Genomic DNA, 19,523 nt, shown 5'->3' with positions numbered 1-19,523 from the left:
GGTTTACTAAAGTGTTTGTTTATCTGATCCCAGCCTACTAGTTTTATTTCATACCACAGCTATCTTCAATTACCTGATTTCTCACCTGGATTCAATGACTTTCTCCACACCTTCAGTTGTTTATATAGCTCACTGGTTTCATTGTTCATGACCGGATCCTCCTGTTTTCATTTGTGTTTCCTATCATCCTGCATGTTCCTGTTCTCCTCCTGCAGCATCTGTTTTTGATCACACCAAACTCCCGTCTGCATTTTGGTCTTGCTTTAAACTTAAACATGACAAAAACTAACATTTTTGATCACTGAATATCTTCATTAAAGTAAAAGGTTACAGGTAGAGTAGATTTAAACATCATGGTTTTAGTGCCTCATGTAATTTACTTACCTTAGTTATTTATCAAGTCAATCATCAGTTTATGACCACATGCTATTTAGAAATATTATTTAAGAAGCTTTATAATTGCTCAAAACAAAAATACAGACATAAACAATGTCTCATATACATTCAAATCTCTTATTTTATTCAATTATATAAAATATAATAATGGAAAACATTATTCTTTACATAAACAAACCATCTGAAAAAAGCAACAAGCATTTTTTTTTTGTTTTACAGCTTAAGGCATCATGATAACACAATCAGCAGTCTATGTGCAGTTTAGTACTTTCAGTAGAACACTCATATACTGTATGGCTCAAAATTACAGATCCAACACTAAGCTCTCAGCCAAAACCTAGTATATAATACCAACAATGTTATAAAAGGCAAGGTCAGTGACATCAGTTACAGTATACACACACTTCTGTTCAGGGGTTTACAGCCATTCAACGTGGGCATAATTGTTAGCATTTTGGTACTTTTAGTGATTTAAAAAATAAACATGCTTTTTATTTAATAAAATAAAATATGAAATGATTACACAACATACAACTGCAAAGATGAGACACATTAAAATTCCAAGCGAATATCTATATATTAACCCAGTGTCGATCCTTGGTTTTAACTGTCCCTGAAATTGTATGTTATCATCATTCAAAACAGATATGTCAAATAATCAAAACTCCAAAATTAGTATGAGAACCATGCAAATATCATGTACAAATTTCTGACCTTATCGATATGGACCCAACAATAAGAAAGCCGTCTTTTCAGGACATGGATAAAAACGATGTGTGCAATCCAGGTAGCACTTACAGTGTCAATTCAATTCACTATGGATCTCTCCAGGATACTTATAAAATGTTTCAAACTGTTCCAGTTTGACACATAGATGCACAAGGCCACACTGGGGTTGTGTTTTCACAGTAAAATATTGTCCCATCAAGGCGTGCAAACAGAGTCAGGCTTGAAATACCTGCAGGAAATGACATATGAAGTCATTAGATTTCAATTGAACACTCTGAACCAGAATAATATATTTCATATTTTAATCTGCTTAAACATCTTCAGCACAGACAATAATGAAAAATGCAATACAACTGAAAAAAGTGTCACTGCTAAAAGAAATGCTCTTCCTCTGCTGCCGAATAACAATATGAGTGATAAAAGATATTTTATGGGTACATTTTGAAAGGCAAATTAATACAATGTAAGAAATATTGACATTAGTTATCACAGCTAAGCATCAAACATTGTGTTCTCAAATTTAAATTTCCACAGAATGCATTAATCTAACTTTAAATTGAATTTGCACCTGATATTCACTACAAGAGAACATAAATCAGAGAATAACTCTGGAGGAGCTTCAGACATGCGGTACTCAGGTGGGAGGATCTGCTGACTGGCTGACTTTTAGTCGTTAACTAAAAAATTAAAAGAAATCTATCTACAGTCTGCCTCAAGCCATATTGGGTATGACATGATAGAGACATGAACAGGTTGCTCTGCTCTGCACCACACTTTTCAGATTTCTATTTGTAAAATAATTTTAAAAGCAGGTATTAATCTGCTTGCCATGTATTTGGGCGTGTTTTGTTTTTATTAACATTACCCTGAAGTAATGCGAATGAGTTTGGCTCGCCTGACTTACTGTACGGTACTCTTATCCATGGAGAACCAACAAGAATCCAGAGAAGCCTGCTTAGTTTATATGGACTACTTGTTCTTATTCCTATTAAACATGGGGAACCAATATGCAGTTTTATACATTTACCTTTTAGTCTTTCTTTTGGTTTCATTGTTTTGTTTGTATTTCCTTCGAAAGCACTTCTTGCTGTTGCTGAAAATGTGCTATACAAATAAAATGACCTTACCTTACTTCAGAAACATGATCATGTTACATTTTATTTTGAGGTTGACAAGATTTTTCATAAGGAGCATAACCTTTATGAAAAAATAACTTTTAAACACTTAGCAGTAATTCTGTTTGGTAAAGACAGAAGTCTGAGTCTGTGAAATGTCGTTATATTTTTATGTTGCTTAGTTTTAGTGAGGTCTGAATAATTAATTATTGTACATGTATGTAGTTAATTACAATACTGAGATTAGGTCTTCTGAAGTGAAACTAAACAGAAACAGAGACTCACTTTAGGTCCTCTTGAAGTCTTCTGAATTTGTCCATGAGGCCGTCATTTTTCACATTCATCGGCGAAGGCGGAATGAACCACGATGCAATGAACTTACATATGACAAGAACATGCTGCAAGGAGAGTAGATAAAGTTAGAAATGCAATATCTTTCTCCATCTGTAACCATGCAGAATGAGCTTTGTTCCCCAGCTTGTCATTCAGCTTTAAAAAAACATTAAAACAATGTCTGGTTTTGCTATTGCTTTCAAAGAAATATTTTAAGCTCAGCCAGGATGTAAAGTAAAGGTTTTTGTTGTTGACAAGACTCACCTCAAAGAGGATAACAAAAGCAAAGCGCACAGCTAAAATCAGCCAAAACTGATGGGTAATATTAAAGTCAGTGTCTCTGTAATCTTTGTAGCTGTGAAAAGAAGCACAATGGAAAATATGTGTGTTGAAAGAATAATTTTTATTTATTTAAAAAAGACAAAACTTTTTAAAACAATTTGAAAGAAAAACAAACCTGCATGAAGTAGCAAGGATTCCATCTGTGACCATTTGGTCTAGGTCAAACTTTACTCTGCTATCAGCCATTGATGCAACGGAGAGGGTGTTGTTGATGTAACCAGACATGCAGCTGAGGCATAAGAATCAAGATGAAGCAAATGTTTTATGGCGACATATAACCATTTTAAAGAAAAGGAAAAGATCTCACTCTTTCACCCCTGCTGTGCCGTTGACACATGGGCCATAGACGTAACGATACACAAGTCGAGGGATAAAATCAGATGAAACCCCAATTACCAGCCCATTTACAATGACAGCTAAAACACCGATAGCCTCCAGTATGTCTATCCAGACGCCTGATGAAAAAGGAAAGAACTGTCAACATGCATGAATCCAAAATAAACTAATATCCACAGATCAAAGTTACCAATAGTATTGGTCTTCTTGGGGACCATTCTGCGCTCCAGTGTGACCATCTTAATGGCGTCCAAGCGAATCTCAATCACGTTATTGAGGAGAGCAAACAGAGGAGCAAGTGGAAATGCTGCCACAAATATGGTGGTAAAGCTAAACTGGATCACTACAGTGAGAGTGCAGAAAAACAAAGTTAACCAAGACAAGTTCAGTGTTTGTGTTTAATAATCACGCAGTTCATACCCATCTCTAAGAACTCATTGAAGAGGCTGAAAGAGTCCACATCGGTGAGTTCATAGTTCGTGTGCCAGTCCCTGAGTTTGCAGTTTTCGCACAACTCTTGTCCCTCTTTGAGCGGATAGTCATCTTTCAGGTAGCAGGTGGCGCATTTCCTCTGCAGCTTATGTTGCCTTTTCCTCTTCTCCAAGAACTTCTTGAACAAGCTAATGCAAACAGACAGCTTTAATTAGCCTAAACCAACGTTTTACACATGTCATACGATACGATCCATTTAGAAAGTACATGATACAACATGAGATAAGTCAGTATGATACCTTATTGGGTTCAGGGTTCAGGGAGGAGAATAATAGAAATAGGGTGAGGGTGAGGGATGATCCACTTTCAAGAGCGATCAGCAAAAAGATTAAGATAAAACCATCCAGTGCCACATGATATGTGTTGATGTGATATGATATGTTACATTGCAATATGATGCTAAATGTAACAACACAGTACGATATAATGTGCTATGATATGGTATTATACAGTATAATGAAATTGAGTGAAATTCCTCTCTCTGGGTAGAGCATCCAAAGATCTAATTCAACTAAAAGTTAAACTACTCCAAAATTTCAGTTTATTTATTTATCCCTTCACAGACTTGTAAATGTAACTACATAAATGTAAATAGTTACTACCAACCTCTGTCTGGTCAGCAATATAAAATAAAATATGACACAACATAAGAAAGCATGACATAAAAAACCCCCAAAACAATATGATGGAAAGTAATTAAAGTGAATATTACTTACGGACCAAAGTACTCAAACATATTACTGATGATTTGCTTCAGCACCATTATAATTGCCATTTGAATGAACAAGTCTGTGAGACATCCACTCGGGTGACACTAAAAGAAAGTGTAGGAACAATGCAGTCACTTTATTCACATAAGAAGTACAACAGCATTCCGTTAGCTGTTTCATGATAAATGAGATATGAAACTGTAATCACTCACTTCTTCCAGTCTCCATTGCCCTGCAAGCCGTACATATTCACCTGGATGGCCATTAATCCTGTTATCAGTGCAAGAAAACATTCAGTGACTTGTCTTGTAAGCCTAAACCAATTAGTGAAGAACAGTAGGCTTCAGAAATCAGAGCATAAATCCCAAGTTTTACCTGCCAAGAAAAAATGCCACATAGAAGAGGGAACAGAAGTAGGTGAAGAACTGGAAGGTGAACATCTTGACTGTGAAACTTTTCTCCGTGTCAGCAAATGTCCTTGTCTCTTCTGTTAAACAGAACAATGTTTAACATGTTTCAAAGCTCTGCTAGGTTTACACAGGCCCAAAATATGAACAATATTCAGAGGATTTGAGATACAGCATATCCATTAATGCAGTCTCCAATATTTTCATGTTTTTTTCTTTGTTTCCCTCCCCTGAGTATAGCCCTACTCATCCAAAGTCTAAGTACAGAAAGCATACGTAAAAAATATTTGAGTTGCTTGGAAACTTTTCTTTAATCTTGTTTTGATTTTTTATGTCATTGTGTCCTAACCAATAAAATCTGTGGGTAGCTTTTAAAGTGTTTAAAGCCATTAAGAGAATGTACTTTACAGGTTTTAGTTTTGCTATGAGACAGTTCTAAGCTCTGCCCTAAATTTTCAAGCCAAATTAATCACAACAGACAATTTTTTCCCGTGTGTATGCTTATTTTTTATATTCCCAACTTCCTGCTTTAGTTTAAAGTAGATAAATTTAGACAAATATAAATTTGTGACACCAGGAACAAGTAAAGCCAAAATACCTATCTTACAGAGCTTCAAAGCAACAATCCTGTTAACCTACAAAAAAAAAAATCACGATATCAGGATCACAGAGAATACTGCAACAATAACAATGAAATACACATTTAGAGGTCTTTGTACCTTAGTCATAACGGTGATGATGATGAAATGGAGCACAGCGCCTGCCAACATAGAGCCGAGGTTGCTTTTGAAATCTTTAGCCAGAAGCCCTGCTACAAGCACCCTGAATACCACCAAGAAATGTGTCAAGCCAATAATCACCAGCATCTGAGAAAACAGAAAAAAAAAATTGTTACCTGCCAATAAATATATGGGTCTCCATAATTTATTGAAAACCACAATATATTCGCACATTTCTGACACCTAGAACAGATTCGGCCCTCTTATTTTGACCAAATAATGCATTTTGATGAGGTCAGAAAAATGACATATCTCACCATAACTATGACACAGATCAAAACCAGAGCGGTGCGCAAGTAAGAATGCTTGTACATCTTCGGGCGACAGTCGGCATTGTTCACGAGTTCCAGGATCAGTTCCTCCTGCAATTAAATTAAAGCAATAAATTAGACCAAAGGGCAATTCGATGAGCTCTGCTGCTGCCTGAGAGAAATACAATATTCCAAACTGACTGTACCTCTGATTCAGACCAGTCAGTCACTCTCCATTCGCACACATAACTGGCCAGATGTCTCTTCCAGAACTCCATAAACAGTGTTGCTGTGGAAGATAGTGTTCTCTGTAAATATCTGATCATTACACAGAATTACCTTTATGTGTTTTCGACATTTACGTTATTGAAATTTGCTTGTATTTGCAGTTTATTGTCCAACAAACGAACAGAAAATTTTAACCAAATTTTAACCAAATTGGAACTGGACTAAAAAAATTGTTTCATTCCAGGTTTAAATCTTACTTTTAAGTCCAAAATTTGTGGGAGTTTGCAGACAAAATTGAAAATAAATTCAAACATGCAAAAATTTGCAATGTGTTTAAACTCATACATTATATGTGACTCATATTCATGTTGATAAAAATGTTTGCCAGACATTCTCATCATACCAAAGTGATCAGAAGATTGCCCAAATTTATTCCTAAGTTTGCACTTTTAAAAATGCATTTGAACTGTTCATTTTTTATGATAGATCAAAGACGCTTCACACATCTTTAATGATTTGTTTGAACAAAAATTGATTCCACAAGATTTTAATTATTGAGGATTTTTTCCAATCCACAGTCAAATGACCCGAAACTCACATGTGGACAAAACAGGTTACAGCAAGGTTTTAAAACTGAACTGTCCGCAACTACACACAAAAAAGTTTATTTTTAAAGCACTGTGCTTGGAAACTGGGTCTGTGTCAGAAATCCAGCAATTTCAACTCAATTCTACAAATTCTGCCAAAACCAATACTCAAATATCAAATGAGAAGCTAAAAAAAGAGTATACAGTTTAGGCACAAAATTCTTAATACTAATTGACTCTCAAAAGTGTGCACATCATTCATTTCCCTTCTTGACAAAATGACAAGTTTGCTTCTGTAGGTGTGGTGTATTTTTAGTGATGCTGTTGTTTTTATACCAAACGTGTTTTTGGAAGCCCTAAAGTTCCAGTTTAGTTTCACCAGACCATAACACGTGATCCCACAAGGCCTGTGGAGATTTTAGCAAGAACAGAGTATTTCCTTTGAAAGAAGATGGTTTTATCTTTCAGCTCTGTACGTCTTGCTTTGCAAACATGAAGAATACAAGGGATTGTTGCCACATGTAGAAAACAACCAATACTTTTTAGAAACTCTTGTTGGCCGCCTCCATGACCATTTTCAGACTCTTCTTTTTTTATCAGTTACCGAGAAATGTTTTTGTGTTTTCCCTGCTGTCCAATAATTTCTCTAGTCATTTGTTTACTTCCTTCAATCTGAAAAACGTGTGTGGTAAAATTTATTTGTTCACTTCTCCTGACTGATCCATTTGCAAAATGAGACCTTGTTGATCCTTTGTAGCATCTCAATAACTCTAACTAAAGGATGCAAAAGAGCAAATGTCAAGGTTCTGCTACTGGGACAGCTGAATTTGAACTCTGGTTCATCACATTCTCTACAATTGTTGACAGGTGTGAAATTAACACCAAAACTGATTCAAAAGAAGCTCCAGCAAAGTCTCAGTTGAAGAGTGCATCACTGATGCAACCAAGTTACTCTATGTTTACTATTTCTTATATTTATTTACTTGTACTAAATATATCTCATATTATATGTGGAAGAAGTTTGGAAAATATGTATTTAAGTTCCATTTGTACATTGTAATAACTCTGGCACTGTGTATATTTGAACCCGTATGTATAATTTTGACTGAGTCACAATAAAATCAACCTTGTGCATTCAATTCTTATACTTAAAGTCTATTGGATTTCATATGATGTATGAAATCAGGGTTAAAATAATTTTTTAGGACCCCTAAATCAGCCTTACATTCATGCCCATGATGAATGTGTGCAAACATCCAACCCGCAGTAAAGTTATGGTCTTGAACATCTCACTTTGTCTCACTGTCAAGTCATTTCTTAGCCTTTTTAGAAGCAGGGTTATATATTACTTCAGATTACATAAATTGCTGCATGCTTAACCACTCCCACAGACAGATGGCGCCTGTTTCAGAGGTAAGTAGCCAAGAGAAGTAGGTTTGATATTTTCTTGGCAGTGAACTTCTCGTTATCATAAAAAACTGGCAGCTAAATGAAATCATTCTGCAACAGAAGAACAAGCAATCGTGCAAGGTACAGCCAAAATGTTTCAGCAAATACACAATAGCATTATAACAGATATCTACAGCTCAATTTCAGTTAATAAATGTGTCTCACTGCGAGGTATGGGTTTTATTATTTTGAATGCGCGTGTTTTCATGTGCTCACAAACTCACTCCATATTGCCATGAACATGGCGAAGAACACCGTGCCGTTATTGTCGAACAGCAGGCTCAGCTGTGAACAGAGAAGACCAGCAGTGAGAACCAGCCAGCAGTTATTAACCACAGAGCTACTTAGTAGTTAAACAGACAAACCTTGGCATATGAGCATGTGTCTGAAAGCTTCCACACTTTGCAACCATTGTCACAAAGTGGACACATGACTGTGTTAGACTCACAAACCTCTTGTCTACAAGACAGTAAGGTCAGTCATTATGGAGGGGTAATTACAGAGGAAAATGTTCCGTCATATCACTTAAGAGAAAGAAAATATTGGAAAGCTTACACAAGGGGTGAAGAGTTGAAGTAGCTGAGGCCATAGAGAAAGACTAAAATGCCAATAACGGCCGGCAGGATGAGGAGAAACGTGTACCATCCCAACCACAGGAAGTACAAGGCCACCTTCTCTCCAAAGTAGTCCCTGAAAAACACACAAGCAGTGCAGACAAGGAGAAAAACCCAAGTCAGTGAAGAAACAAACTGGATGCAAATACATCACTGTGAAAAAGCATCTGCCTCTTTTCATTATTTTTAACACTTTAATGTGTGAAGTCAAACTAAATTTTAATATCAGACAAAGATGGTCAAAGTCAACATAAAAAGTTTTTGAATCATGGTTTTCATATAAAATCCCTCACACTCTGTTAGTTCATGGATTTATTTTGAACAACTATTTCCAAAATTTTTGGAAAGAAACTCAAATTTACTGCTGAAGTTTTATGATTATCCCCCATTAACTAAATTAAATGTGCTTTATCACATTTCATTGGAAAGTTGTGCAAGATTTTACTAGCCACATTGACACATGTAGACTGCTAAACCTGTAGATACAAGAGATTTAAACAGAACCTTTCTGATAACAAGAAGCGGGCTACAATATCTAAAAATAATCATCCCAGATTGCCTTAAGACATTCAAACACAGATGAGGAAGAAAGTTACTGATTTGTATGGAAACAATTACAAAGCCATTTCTAAGGTTTTGTAATGGAACAGTGAACCTTCAACAGCTCTGTGGAAAATTTAGCTAGTCTGCTTTCTCCCAGTGCTAACTAGAAACAACCAATTAGAGCCCAGAGGAGTGTCTTAGCGCTGTCAATCACCCTCTGTGTGCTCACCATCCCTCCATTCTCTCTGCTATGCTGCAGCTAGCTACATCCTGAGAGCAAAGTCTGTTGTGAATGTTCAGTCTAGTTAGCATGGTTTTCCTGTAATGCGAAGTTGTTTATCCTCCATTAGCATATTTCACAGCAAATACATGAGGATGATTGGCAGCGCTAAGGTAATCCTCCTGCCTCTGATTGGTTGTTTTTGGTCAGGAGCAAGGCATTTCTTCAGAAGGCAACAGTAGCACTGTGGGAAGGTCGATCTTTTCACGACATGGTGACAATTTTAACAAATATGTAAAAAATAAGAATTTTATATATATATATATATATATAAGTTACATACTGCAGCTTTATTCAATAAAATCATTTGAAAGTTGGTTCTCAGTTTATGATATTTAGTTTAAATAAATTAATTTGAGGATCTGATACATTTAAGGGGTTTTGTTAATTATCTGGCACTAATGTATAGGATGATACATTGGGCCTTAAAACAGTTAGCTTGATTTACCAAAAAGTAAAATTAACATGCATAATCTTTTTTATACTGCTTTTTTATGTTTTTATGGTGTAAAGCACTTTGAACTGCCCTGTTGCTGAAAAGCGCTGTAAAAATAGACTCTTTTGATTGGCTGATAATAAACATTGCATGTCGATGAAATAATCACGTTTGCCTAGAAAGTTTACAAAAACACAGAAGACTAAAAATATTCATACATGAAGTCAGGTGTGATAAGATGTTTGTTATCAACATAAGTAAAAACTAAGTTTTGATTTCCACTGGTGGCACACGATCCATGTGGGCTGTAAAGTGACTCTTGGGTTGTTGCTCATGATTGATGGCAGGGTGGAGTGAGATAGAGGGATTAGGGCTCAGGTAATCTGTCACCTCTGACCTATGGACATGAAATATTGATCTTAACAGAAAGAATGAGATCTTGGCTACAAGCTGCTTTTGCAATGTGGCTCAGATCAAAAGTGGATCTCCTCTTTTGTTTGAGGAGAGTTTATGATACAGTTCCAGTTTTAACAGTAACACATTTTTTGACTGACAGTCTGTTTATGTTTTTTTTTTTTTTTTTTGTACTTACGAGTTGATTACAATGTTAAGGCTTCTGTTTGCTTACTTTTTTAAAGTTAAAATTCTCACTAAGGTTAAAATGTTGGGGTTTCTGACAACAAATCCAAAATTTGAATCTTGTGTTGTTATCAAGAGTCATTATTACTTTTGCTACTTGTTTCTTGTTGCAAGATATTTATTTCCCACTCTTTATTAATGGCAATTCCTTTGGGGCACTAGTATGCAAGCTAACTCCCTTTAATTAGAACAAACCCTGAATCTTCTGGTTGGCTCAACCAGCAAAGTTCCGCTTTTCTTCTTCTCAAACTAAAGGGGGCAGCACCACACATTTTAGACTTATATTTGCACAGAAAATATAAATTAATGTCTTATTATCTTTGTACTTCAAAAATATATGCTACCTTATGTTGGTCTATCAAACAAAGTCCCAACAGAAAGACAAAGAAAGGAAATTCGTAGTTGTAAAATGCAAAAAAATATGCTTTTCCAAGGCACTGTAGCTATGATTGGGACTAATAATGTCTGTTTTGTCAAAGTTAATATGCTGAGAGAATTATCTACTGCACGTAAGATAATGACTGTTTATAACCTCTCAGCAAAATCCAATTTCAGAAATTCTTTTAACTACAAACATCTTGCAGAAGCTTCAAAATTTACAGAAGATGCATACGCTGAAATATACAAAAATGATGGTGTTTAAAAATATGATAAATGAATAAAGGCAGAAATAAAAGAGACAACAAATTATAAAGGTTTTGTGTTGCAAGTCAAACAGAGTAGTGTCAGTACTGTTAAAATACTACGGTCATGCAGAGGGATGAATCATGTGTTGCATTTTCCTATAAACAAATGTCTATAATTATGTTGAAAAAAAAATCCTTGCCAATCATTTCTTTTTCTTCTGGTAGTATGACTGATATCAACATTTTTTTCTGCTTGCATGTGAAATTCCACAGGCAGGCTTCTATTAGCACATGATGTTGGAGGGATCTTGGCTGTTTTCTTGTTTCTATAACAACCCTGCAGCCATTTAATCAACTGCATAAAAAGCAGAATAATGAAGAGGCTGTTGTGTTGCAGTCCAAACCTGACTTTAGTTACGGGTTGCCCTTTGAAACAGGCCGTCCATCGTGCCCATTCCTCCTTCAGCTCTTTCTGTTTCCTTTTCTGTAAGCGGGGGCGCAAAAATCAAAGGAAATCATCAATATGAAAAAGAGCTTTGAACAAACTGCTACCATACTGCATACAGTTGCACTAAAAGATAAATCTTGCAGTGTGAGAATGTGATGTGGTGCCATTTTCAAAACATTTTAACAGGTTTTGCCATGTTTCAATTAACATTATTGTTGCTGCACATCTGAATAATCATGCTAAGCACACAGGAAATTAATTTATCTTATCCTGCCTGTGTTTGTCCAGAAAACAGAAGGGCAAACATGCTAATGTTTTCCCAGTCGCATAACAACACTGCATGCTCACGCACAAGCCTGCGTACTCCCAGTGCTGGATGACTCATTGCACTAACATGAATTGCATTGCATTTCTGTGAGCAAGTATCTTTTGGCAACAATGTTTTGTTAAGAAAGCCACAATCAAGTTTCACCTCATTATCTTCGAAGAATCTAAAAAAAGAAAAACATTTAACCAAGAACAAAACCTGTTTAGTGTAATTCATCATAGCTGATAAAATGTCCCTGACTTTTCTAAGCTTTGGTATTAAATGTAATTACTGTTTTGTAATTACATTTTATATTTGAAATGAATGCTCTTGGTGTTGAACAATAATGTAAAGTTGGAATTTTACCTCATGTAAACAGAACCTCGTCTCAAAAACCTTAGCCTTCATGAGATCCCGCAAGTTCTCTGAAAAGTTTCCAGCAAAGGAGAATGATGAGAAAAACGATGAGCTGATTAAAATCACTTTTTAAGAGCCCAGATTATCAACTGCTCTGACTCACCTTTAGTGCTGATTTGTGTGTGATTTATTATGAAGTGGACGATCCTTATCCTGCAATAATGGGACAAGTATCACTTGTAAAGTCAGTGATGCAGCAAATGAGAAGAATAATGTCATTTATTCAGCTGACCCATATATAAATTTACTTTTAAATAATAATTGAAATGATCTAGTTCACACAAGAGAATAAAGTGTGATCTAAAAATGAAATGTTGATTAAAAAAAAAAAAACTGTCATAGTTTTGGTCTGAAGTTGATATACATGTTGACATAAATTACTTTTGTGGGAACGTTCATGATTTTTCAGCAAGGAAAAATCAGACAAATTTTTTTTTTTTTTTTTCAAAACAAGAGTTGAGGTTTTCTTTTAGTATATCTTTCAAATAAATTAATGGTCAAAATACTACAAACAAGCTCAAATGTATACAAACATTCCCACTAACGTTCACATAAATGTCCCTTAGCAATTTATAGAGACACCAATGCTTTTTGCAACTTTCAGGAAGCTTCCTATGGTGAAATGAGATAAAGCTTAAACTAATAAGTCACAATGACAGAATATATGTTTGAAGAAATCAAAATGAGGGTTTAATTTGCTTCAAGTGGTACAAGTGCAGTTCATAATGTGGATTGAATAACAAAGAAGCAGAACTACTGGCAAAATCTTTGTTAAAATTTGGTGCTCAAACAAGATTACGATCAAAACCTGTTTTAGGAGGGATAAAGCAGGATAACCTTGAGCTTCTAGACTTAAACTGACTTAAACTATTCAAAGTTCAAGTGTAATGCTTTAGGCTAGAGTCTGTCAGGAAAAAAAATATCAAAATAAACTCACTCACTCCAGCAAGAATTATGCCAGTGGTTTCTTGTGTTTGTTGATGGCTACACAAAAAGTTTAGTATCCCTGCAAATTGCTAAGTAGTGTTTAATCACATATGAGTTGGGGTGCGTGCATATTGGATTTCAAACTTGTTTACCCTGGTCTTGCTTTTAAATGAACTGGATTTGAGTGTTGTATATGAAAATAGATCGTCATTACAGCCAATTTAAATGATTTTCCTCAAAAAAAATAACAGCTCATAAAATCATTTAAAGCTGGAAATTAATAATACGTTCACACCGATGAGTAAGGTGTGTAAACCTTAGATGTAAATTGCAACACGTAGCGTCTTTAGAGATAATTTGTATGAAAACACTCATATGATAATAATAAAAAGGAACAATGTTTAAAATAGCATCAGGGGTTGTTTTGAACGCCAAACATAGCTGGAGTTGCTGGTCTTACCTTGTGCTAAGAGAGATATTGCTGTCTGTTGAGCTCCCACTGCAGGCATCGGATATTTTGAGCAGATATCTGTATTTCTGAAATATTTCTTTTGGCGCCTGGATCCCATAGAAGACGAGATTATCATTGATAATTTTCTAATAAGAAGAAATTGTGACAAATTAATAAGGAACTTTACCACAAAGAAAGTGCATATGCTTTTGTTTATTATGCAAGACCCACTGTCACTTTGAAGTTCTTATTCTGCAGCTGCTCTATGTATTCCCTTTGTTTCCTGGCGTGTCTCTCCCCCTCATTCATCAATTTGGCGACCAGGACATAGTCGTATGACAGTGGAGTGAACTGTGTGCGCAAAAATGATGCAGGTCAGATTTATCGGTGAATGATCATAATAACTCTGGGTATTCTTAGAATTGGCCCATCAGTTCAACTCACCACAGGAGGAGGTTCGTTGCCATTCTCTTTCACCACTCCTATGAATTCCAGTAATTCGATACTGGGCTTTATCACAAAATAACAACAAAAAATAAAAAGCTGAACTTAAGTTGCACAGTTATAAACCATATACAAGTAGGAACTGCATAAAACCTTCATGGAAGTGTTAGACATAATAAATTCATATCAGCAAACAACAAGTTCCCTGAGTCTGATTGTGCTAGATTCAAATCTTACACAAATCACCTGCTACAGAAATCCAGTCTAACTATAACCTGAGGCGTGTCCAGGAATGCCAGTTTAGGGAGAAACCATGAACCTGACTTACCACCGAGAACTGCCGCTGCACAATCTAACTCTAACCCGAATGAACGGTAGGTCATTGGGCTATATCTCAATCAGCAGAGCAATCATATCCATACAGCTAAGCCTGAATGTAGTTCCAATCAGAAAGGGAGCGGCTAATCTAGTGGCACAATATGAATTCAATCACTAACTGACTGTGCAAATGCAAACAGGCTTTAGATGAACATTGTAAAAAGGTAATCAGGGTTTTTTTTTTATGGGTTTGTGTCATTTAGAGGGGCTTCACAGCGCATGTGTGGACTCTATGTTAAAGAACGGAATAAGAATTGCTTTCAAGGAGCGAGCTTTCTACAATACAACTAATATCTGTTCCTTGAGCAGCTGCATTATGTATCAGTATGATTATTAACGCAACCACCTACCTGCCTCCTGTGCCCCGGCATGATGAGGGAAACCAGCGGCGACCTCCTGGACAACAACAACCTTTCTCTCTCCTGAGTCCTCCAATCTCACTCAGCTCTTTGTTATATCCAACTGATAATAAAAAATAAAAAATAAAAACATGCAGTCTTCAACAAACAGCCGGTAACTTCCGGATTACACCTGGAGGAAATGTGCCGTCTAACAAGCAAAGGTATGTCAGAAGCGACTCAACCTGTTGCTGCTGTCACAGCATTTATCTTGGCTGACGCCACCTTATATGTTCGCGTCAGCTCAGTCCGTCCGAACAAAAGCGAGTCAAAATTACTAGGAAACCACCGTCCACACTGTTGCACTATTGGCAAAGCCAAAATGAGACTCTGGATGTGATTTGTCAGGTGAGAGAATGGAATGACATCTATTTCTTCGTTGCCTCCCCTCCTCTGGACTGTGAAGTTCCGCTTGTCCGCCGCTAGATGGCAGCAAACATGATGACGTTTAACCGTCTGCCAGGCCTCTGGCGGGGCTGTGATTGAATCATCCGGCACTCGTCAGTCGCTCCGACATTTTTCAAGAGACAACAATTCATTTGCACTAATGGAGAACGGACAAAATCCTTCCTTTTATTAGCTGCATGAATGCTAAATTCAATCCAAAGACACCTTTATCTCAAAAGAAAATTAAATATTCTGTCATCCAAGTATTTTCAGAGTCGTTGTGAACTAATCATTGTGTTAGTGAATGTAAATCTATAAAGTTGAAACTTTCATTTTTGCTAAATACCAGAATAATTCTTTCTTCGATTTTTAAACTTTATATAAATATGTAAAAACAGTGTAGCTCGACTTCAACATCTTTGAAAAATAAATACACAAGCTTCTCACGTTGATTTGCTGAAATTGTGGTGCATTGCCCGGACAGAACTGTTGACACTGAGTCAGTTTTGTAGGTCTTAATCACACATAGTTTTTGCCCTTTAATGACTTTCTGTGTGATGACCACCTACAACTGTAACTAATTTGGCTTTATGATTAGGGTCATTGTGAATTTTGTACACCAATATATGTCCAAATTTTAACTCCCTGTTTGATATCTTGAGATGTTGCATCAATATTTCTATATAATGTTCTTTACTCGAGTTACTCTCCGCTATATAAAGAGCACCAGTCCCTCCAGTAACCAAACCCACCAGATATGATGCTGCAAAGACAGAGTACTGTGATTTTTATGTATGTAAATTTGACTTTGAGGAAAATACCAAAAAAAACAAATCTTTTTCTTTTACTCTGGCATTTAGCAGATAAAAGTAATTCTGGTAATCTTGACCGGCCTAAAACAGGGAACATTTGGTCTGATTTATTCCCAAACAGTGAGGAAAATAAATAATGTCCCTCTCTCCATAGATACCCTATATTGATATCTTGTTTAAAATTGTAATGAAAAAGTTATTAACACTTAGCAAAGACACCAAAATTACCTAAGTGTTGTATATAATTTTAGTTTTGGAAGTTGCAAGCCAAACATTTCTTGAGTCCTACAATGTAAAGACTGAGCTGGTCTAGGTGCTTAAAAATGGAGTCAATCAAGAGAGTTTGAACAAATATGTCTTTTGGATCTGTCAATATGGCAGTAAGACTTATAAATAGATGAATAAATGTAGAAAATTAACTCACCATATCAAACTCTCCTTCCTCACAGCCTTCAAAACAGCCTGTGCCAAACTGCTTTCAAGAAAAAGTCTTGAAAACAGTCTGTCACCGCAGTTTTCCTTCCTCTTCTTTTGTCTACATTTATGGGAAATGCTGCAAGAATTAGTCATTTAAGTAGTTTAATTCCAACTAAGAAAATAAGAGAAACAAATGAAAGATCAAGCTGCTCAAGACGTTTTTCTTAACGTATTCATACGCTTCCAATTGTTCATATTTTCATATTACAGTCACAACCTTCAATGCAATTTTTGGGTGACTTTATGCGATTATGCCAACACAAACTATGACATAAAGTAGAAAGAAAATGCTGATATCATCATCAAACTGAAATTTTGTCTTAAAGTGTAAGTTGACAAATTAATCAAAAGTAATTACTTTTAGTGTACAATATGTAAGTTTAGCTTTTTTTTGTTGTTGTTTTAGCTTTAGGTAAGCTTCCTGTTTTATTTTGTTAAGCCATTTCCTTTTTATGTTTATGCCTTAGGTTGTCTTGGAGTTGTGTTTGTCAGTATTCAAAATGTCTGTGTATGATCCTTGTTAACTACTTTTCTGTATCATGATCATAGGCTAGTGTTGATTATTGCTTTGACACACATTTTCATTTCATGCTAGTGTTTATTTTCAAGGTTCTCTGCTCAGCTCTGATTTTAATCTGTACCAGGTCCGTCAGATCCATCACCTCAATGAAAGGACGATACAACAAACTGTTTGAGAACATGCCTCTGAGGAAATTAAATGCTTCAATTGCCTGTCTCATAAGTTCAAGTATTAAGACAAGCATTAAATCTAGCTAAAACATTTTGAAATTTGTAACATTGTCACTCAGTTCCTCCGTTTTCACACACTGCGTCTGCGTCGGCTTCCCAACCATCTCATTTGGGTGTGAAAAAAAAGCAAAGCAACATGAACGGGTGGTCCTCTGTGCCTTGTAATTAAAGATGATTTTACCATTAGCTTCTGAAACCTCGGAGGGCAGTGCTCACCCAAGCAGGCCCACATCCCACAGAGGAGAAGCGACATGAGGCTGGCGAAAAAAACGCATGGCAGTGGAATAAATAAGCGGTTATATTTCTGCAGCCAGCCACACCCAACACACGAAGATCACATAATTACACCCGCACAGGACTGTGTGAACCACTTGAAGGTTGACAGAGAGGGACCACTGCTGCTAAATTTGAGCAGAGTGGAAGTTCAGAGTGGGGAGGAGTCTGGGAGGTACAACGGTGAACTGTGAGCGAGCAATTCCTCATCTTCATGTCAGAGAGGAACAAAGACTCAGTAGCGTGGTTACTTAAAAAGGGACACCACGCATTGTCCTGCTCTAAACAAACCACTAAACTAAGCATCCTGCCTCCTGTATGAGGCTTGTGTCTAATCAAAGACTTATGTAACATAGTTATACACTTCTCGTATTTTTTATTTTTTTTAACAGCTCACACACTTACATTCATTTCTTCTTGACTGTTCTAGAGCAGATGTTGCATGCTCCCAATGGTAGGTAACATTTGTGAGAATGTTGATATGAAAATGTTTGGCTTGGCACAGGTTAATTTTGTTCCTGTTTAGTTGTAGGAAATTGCCCCGTGGACATTTTTTGTTAAACAAATTAAACAAATGAAGTATCTAGCTCTTGCTAATCAAAAGGAGTAGCAGAAAAACTCTTTACTTTTGTGTCCAAACATAAGGTGCATGTGGACACACTTTGTTTAACATTGGCTGCCCTTTGGTAAATAATTATACTGGCTAAACATATTAACACATCATACTTTCTATTGATTATGTGATACATTTCTGAGAACCCTGTACTACATTTAATGCACACATGAGCCACACAAATAAAGTTAGTTTTATTAAAAATGTCATTTTTTGTTGTGAAATTGTATGTGAATTGTACATACAATATTGTAAAGAAACCAAGTTATCTGAACTTTGTAGAAAAGTGATGCTTATATCATTGTAGATCAAAAACACAAAAATCCTCTTAAATATTTGTCTGATTAAAAAGAAAGGTGTTTAATTTCCTAACATTAACACACTATCTGACTGCATCCAGATCTATCTCAAAAAATACATTTTGTTTGCTTGGGTTGGTTCCCCTCTCACATTACAGTCCAGTCTTCATCTGGACTGGAGTCTGATGGTAAGCTGGCAGATCTTTGTACCAACTTACCCTGCAGGTTGAGAACAACTATTGCAAACTTTACCTGACAGCGAATCTGGGGTAAAATCAAGCAAAAAGAAAAAAAAAGAGATATAATGTGTCCACTGTAAGATCCTTATGACTAAAACATGTTGTGTGTTGGTGCTCTATTTGCAATTAAATTCAAATGAAAGCAAAACAATGTTAAACATACATATTTTGTGCTGCTGTACCAAATACTTTCCAGTTTAAGAAGATTTTGCAAACCTTATTTGAATGCCTGTGCATCATTGAAAAGTAATTTCTAAAATATTTAACAGAATCCATCCATCAACCAATTTGCCATTCTCTACAAAATAATTCTGAGTACGCCAAATGGCCCTTGCACCACCGATTGGACATCCTTGTGGTTGTAAAATGACAAAATGTGCAAAAACAATTGCAGGGGCATCAAAACTTTTCCGAGACACTGTAGTTTGCTTATGCCTAAGGCCGGCCTGCATTTTGTACATCAGAACCTTTCTCAAGTAATTGTCCAAACACTTCAGTAAACAACTTCGTGGTAGCTACCCTTGGGAGGTCTAACTCCAAGCATGTGAATTAAACCCGGTTATATTCTTGCTATTTTCAGATGTTTTAATGAACTAGAAAGTGATACTTAT

General features: G+C 36.0%; 1 protein-coding gene across 2 annotated transcripts; it reads right to left on the bottom strand.

Annotated features, from left to right (window-relative positions):
• Window positions 1-614: 614 nt before the first annotated feature.
• On the bottom strand, window positions 615-16,762 carry LOC102222205 (anoctamin-9-like). Of its 2 annotated transcripts, none has more exons than XM_023325799.1 (25): window positions 16,686-16,762; window positions 15,015-15,126; window positions 14,287-14,352; window positions 14,074-14,193; window positions 13,852-13,988; window positions 12,568-12,617; window positions 12,414-12,472; window positions 11,697-11,776; window positions 8,710-8,844; window positions 8,520-8,613; window positions 8,379-8,439; window positions 6,097-6,179; window positions 5,897-6,001; window positions 5,580-5,726; window positions 5,459-5,495; window positions 4,829-4,940; window positions 4,666-4,723; window positions 4,460-4,557; window positions 3,672-3,871; window positions 3,442-3,594; window positions 3,223-3,370; window positions 3,031-3,144; window positions 2,838-2,928; window positions 2,526-2,638; window positions 615-1,354 (listed from the first exon to the last, which is right to left on the bottom strand). In XM_023325799.1, the coding sequence occupies exons 2-25, from the start codon at window positions 15,033-15,035 to the stop codon at window positions 1,321-1,323; spliced, it is 2,316 nt and encodes a 771-aa protein (XP_023181567.1). In that variant the 5' UTR covers window positions 15,036-15,126; window positions 16,686-16,762; the 3' UTR covers window positions 615-1,320. The 2 variants fall into 2 exon arrangements, with proteins under 2 accessions (XP_023181567.1, XP_005809973.1); XM_005809916.2 differs by lacking the exon at window positions 16,686-16,762 and adding an exon at window positions 15,248-15,444.
• Window positions 16,763-19,523: the final 2,761 nt, after the last annotated feature.

Source organism: Xiphophorus maculatus, chromosome 2, assembly GCF_002775205.1.
Source record: "Xiphophorus maculatus strain JP 163 A chromosome 2, X_maculatus-5.0-male, whole genome shotgun sequence".
NCBI lineage: Eukaryota > Metazoa > Chordata > Actinopteri > Cyprinodontiformes > Poeciliidae > Xiphophorus > Xiphophorus maculatus.
The sequence above is the reverse complement of the archived record's forward strand: the minus strand, read 5'-3'. Positions and strand labels throughout refer to the sequence as shown.

Bases quoted from the DNA above. Each gene is read 5' to 3' on its own strand.
- LOC102222205 (XM_023325799.1), bottom strand. From the start codon at position 15,035: ATGCCGGGGCACAGGAGGCAG. The intron at 12,473-12,567 runs GTGAGTCAGAGC...GAAACTTTTCAG, and splicing joins CACACAAATCAGCACTAAAG to AGAACTTGCGGGATCTCATG. The intron at 6,180-8,378 runs GTGAGTTTGTGA...TATCTTCCACAG, and splicing joins CATGTTCATGGCAATATGGA to CAACACTGTTTATGGAGTTC.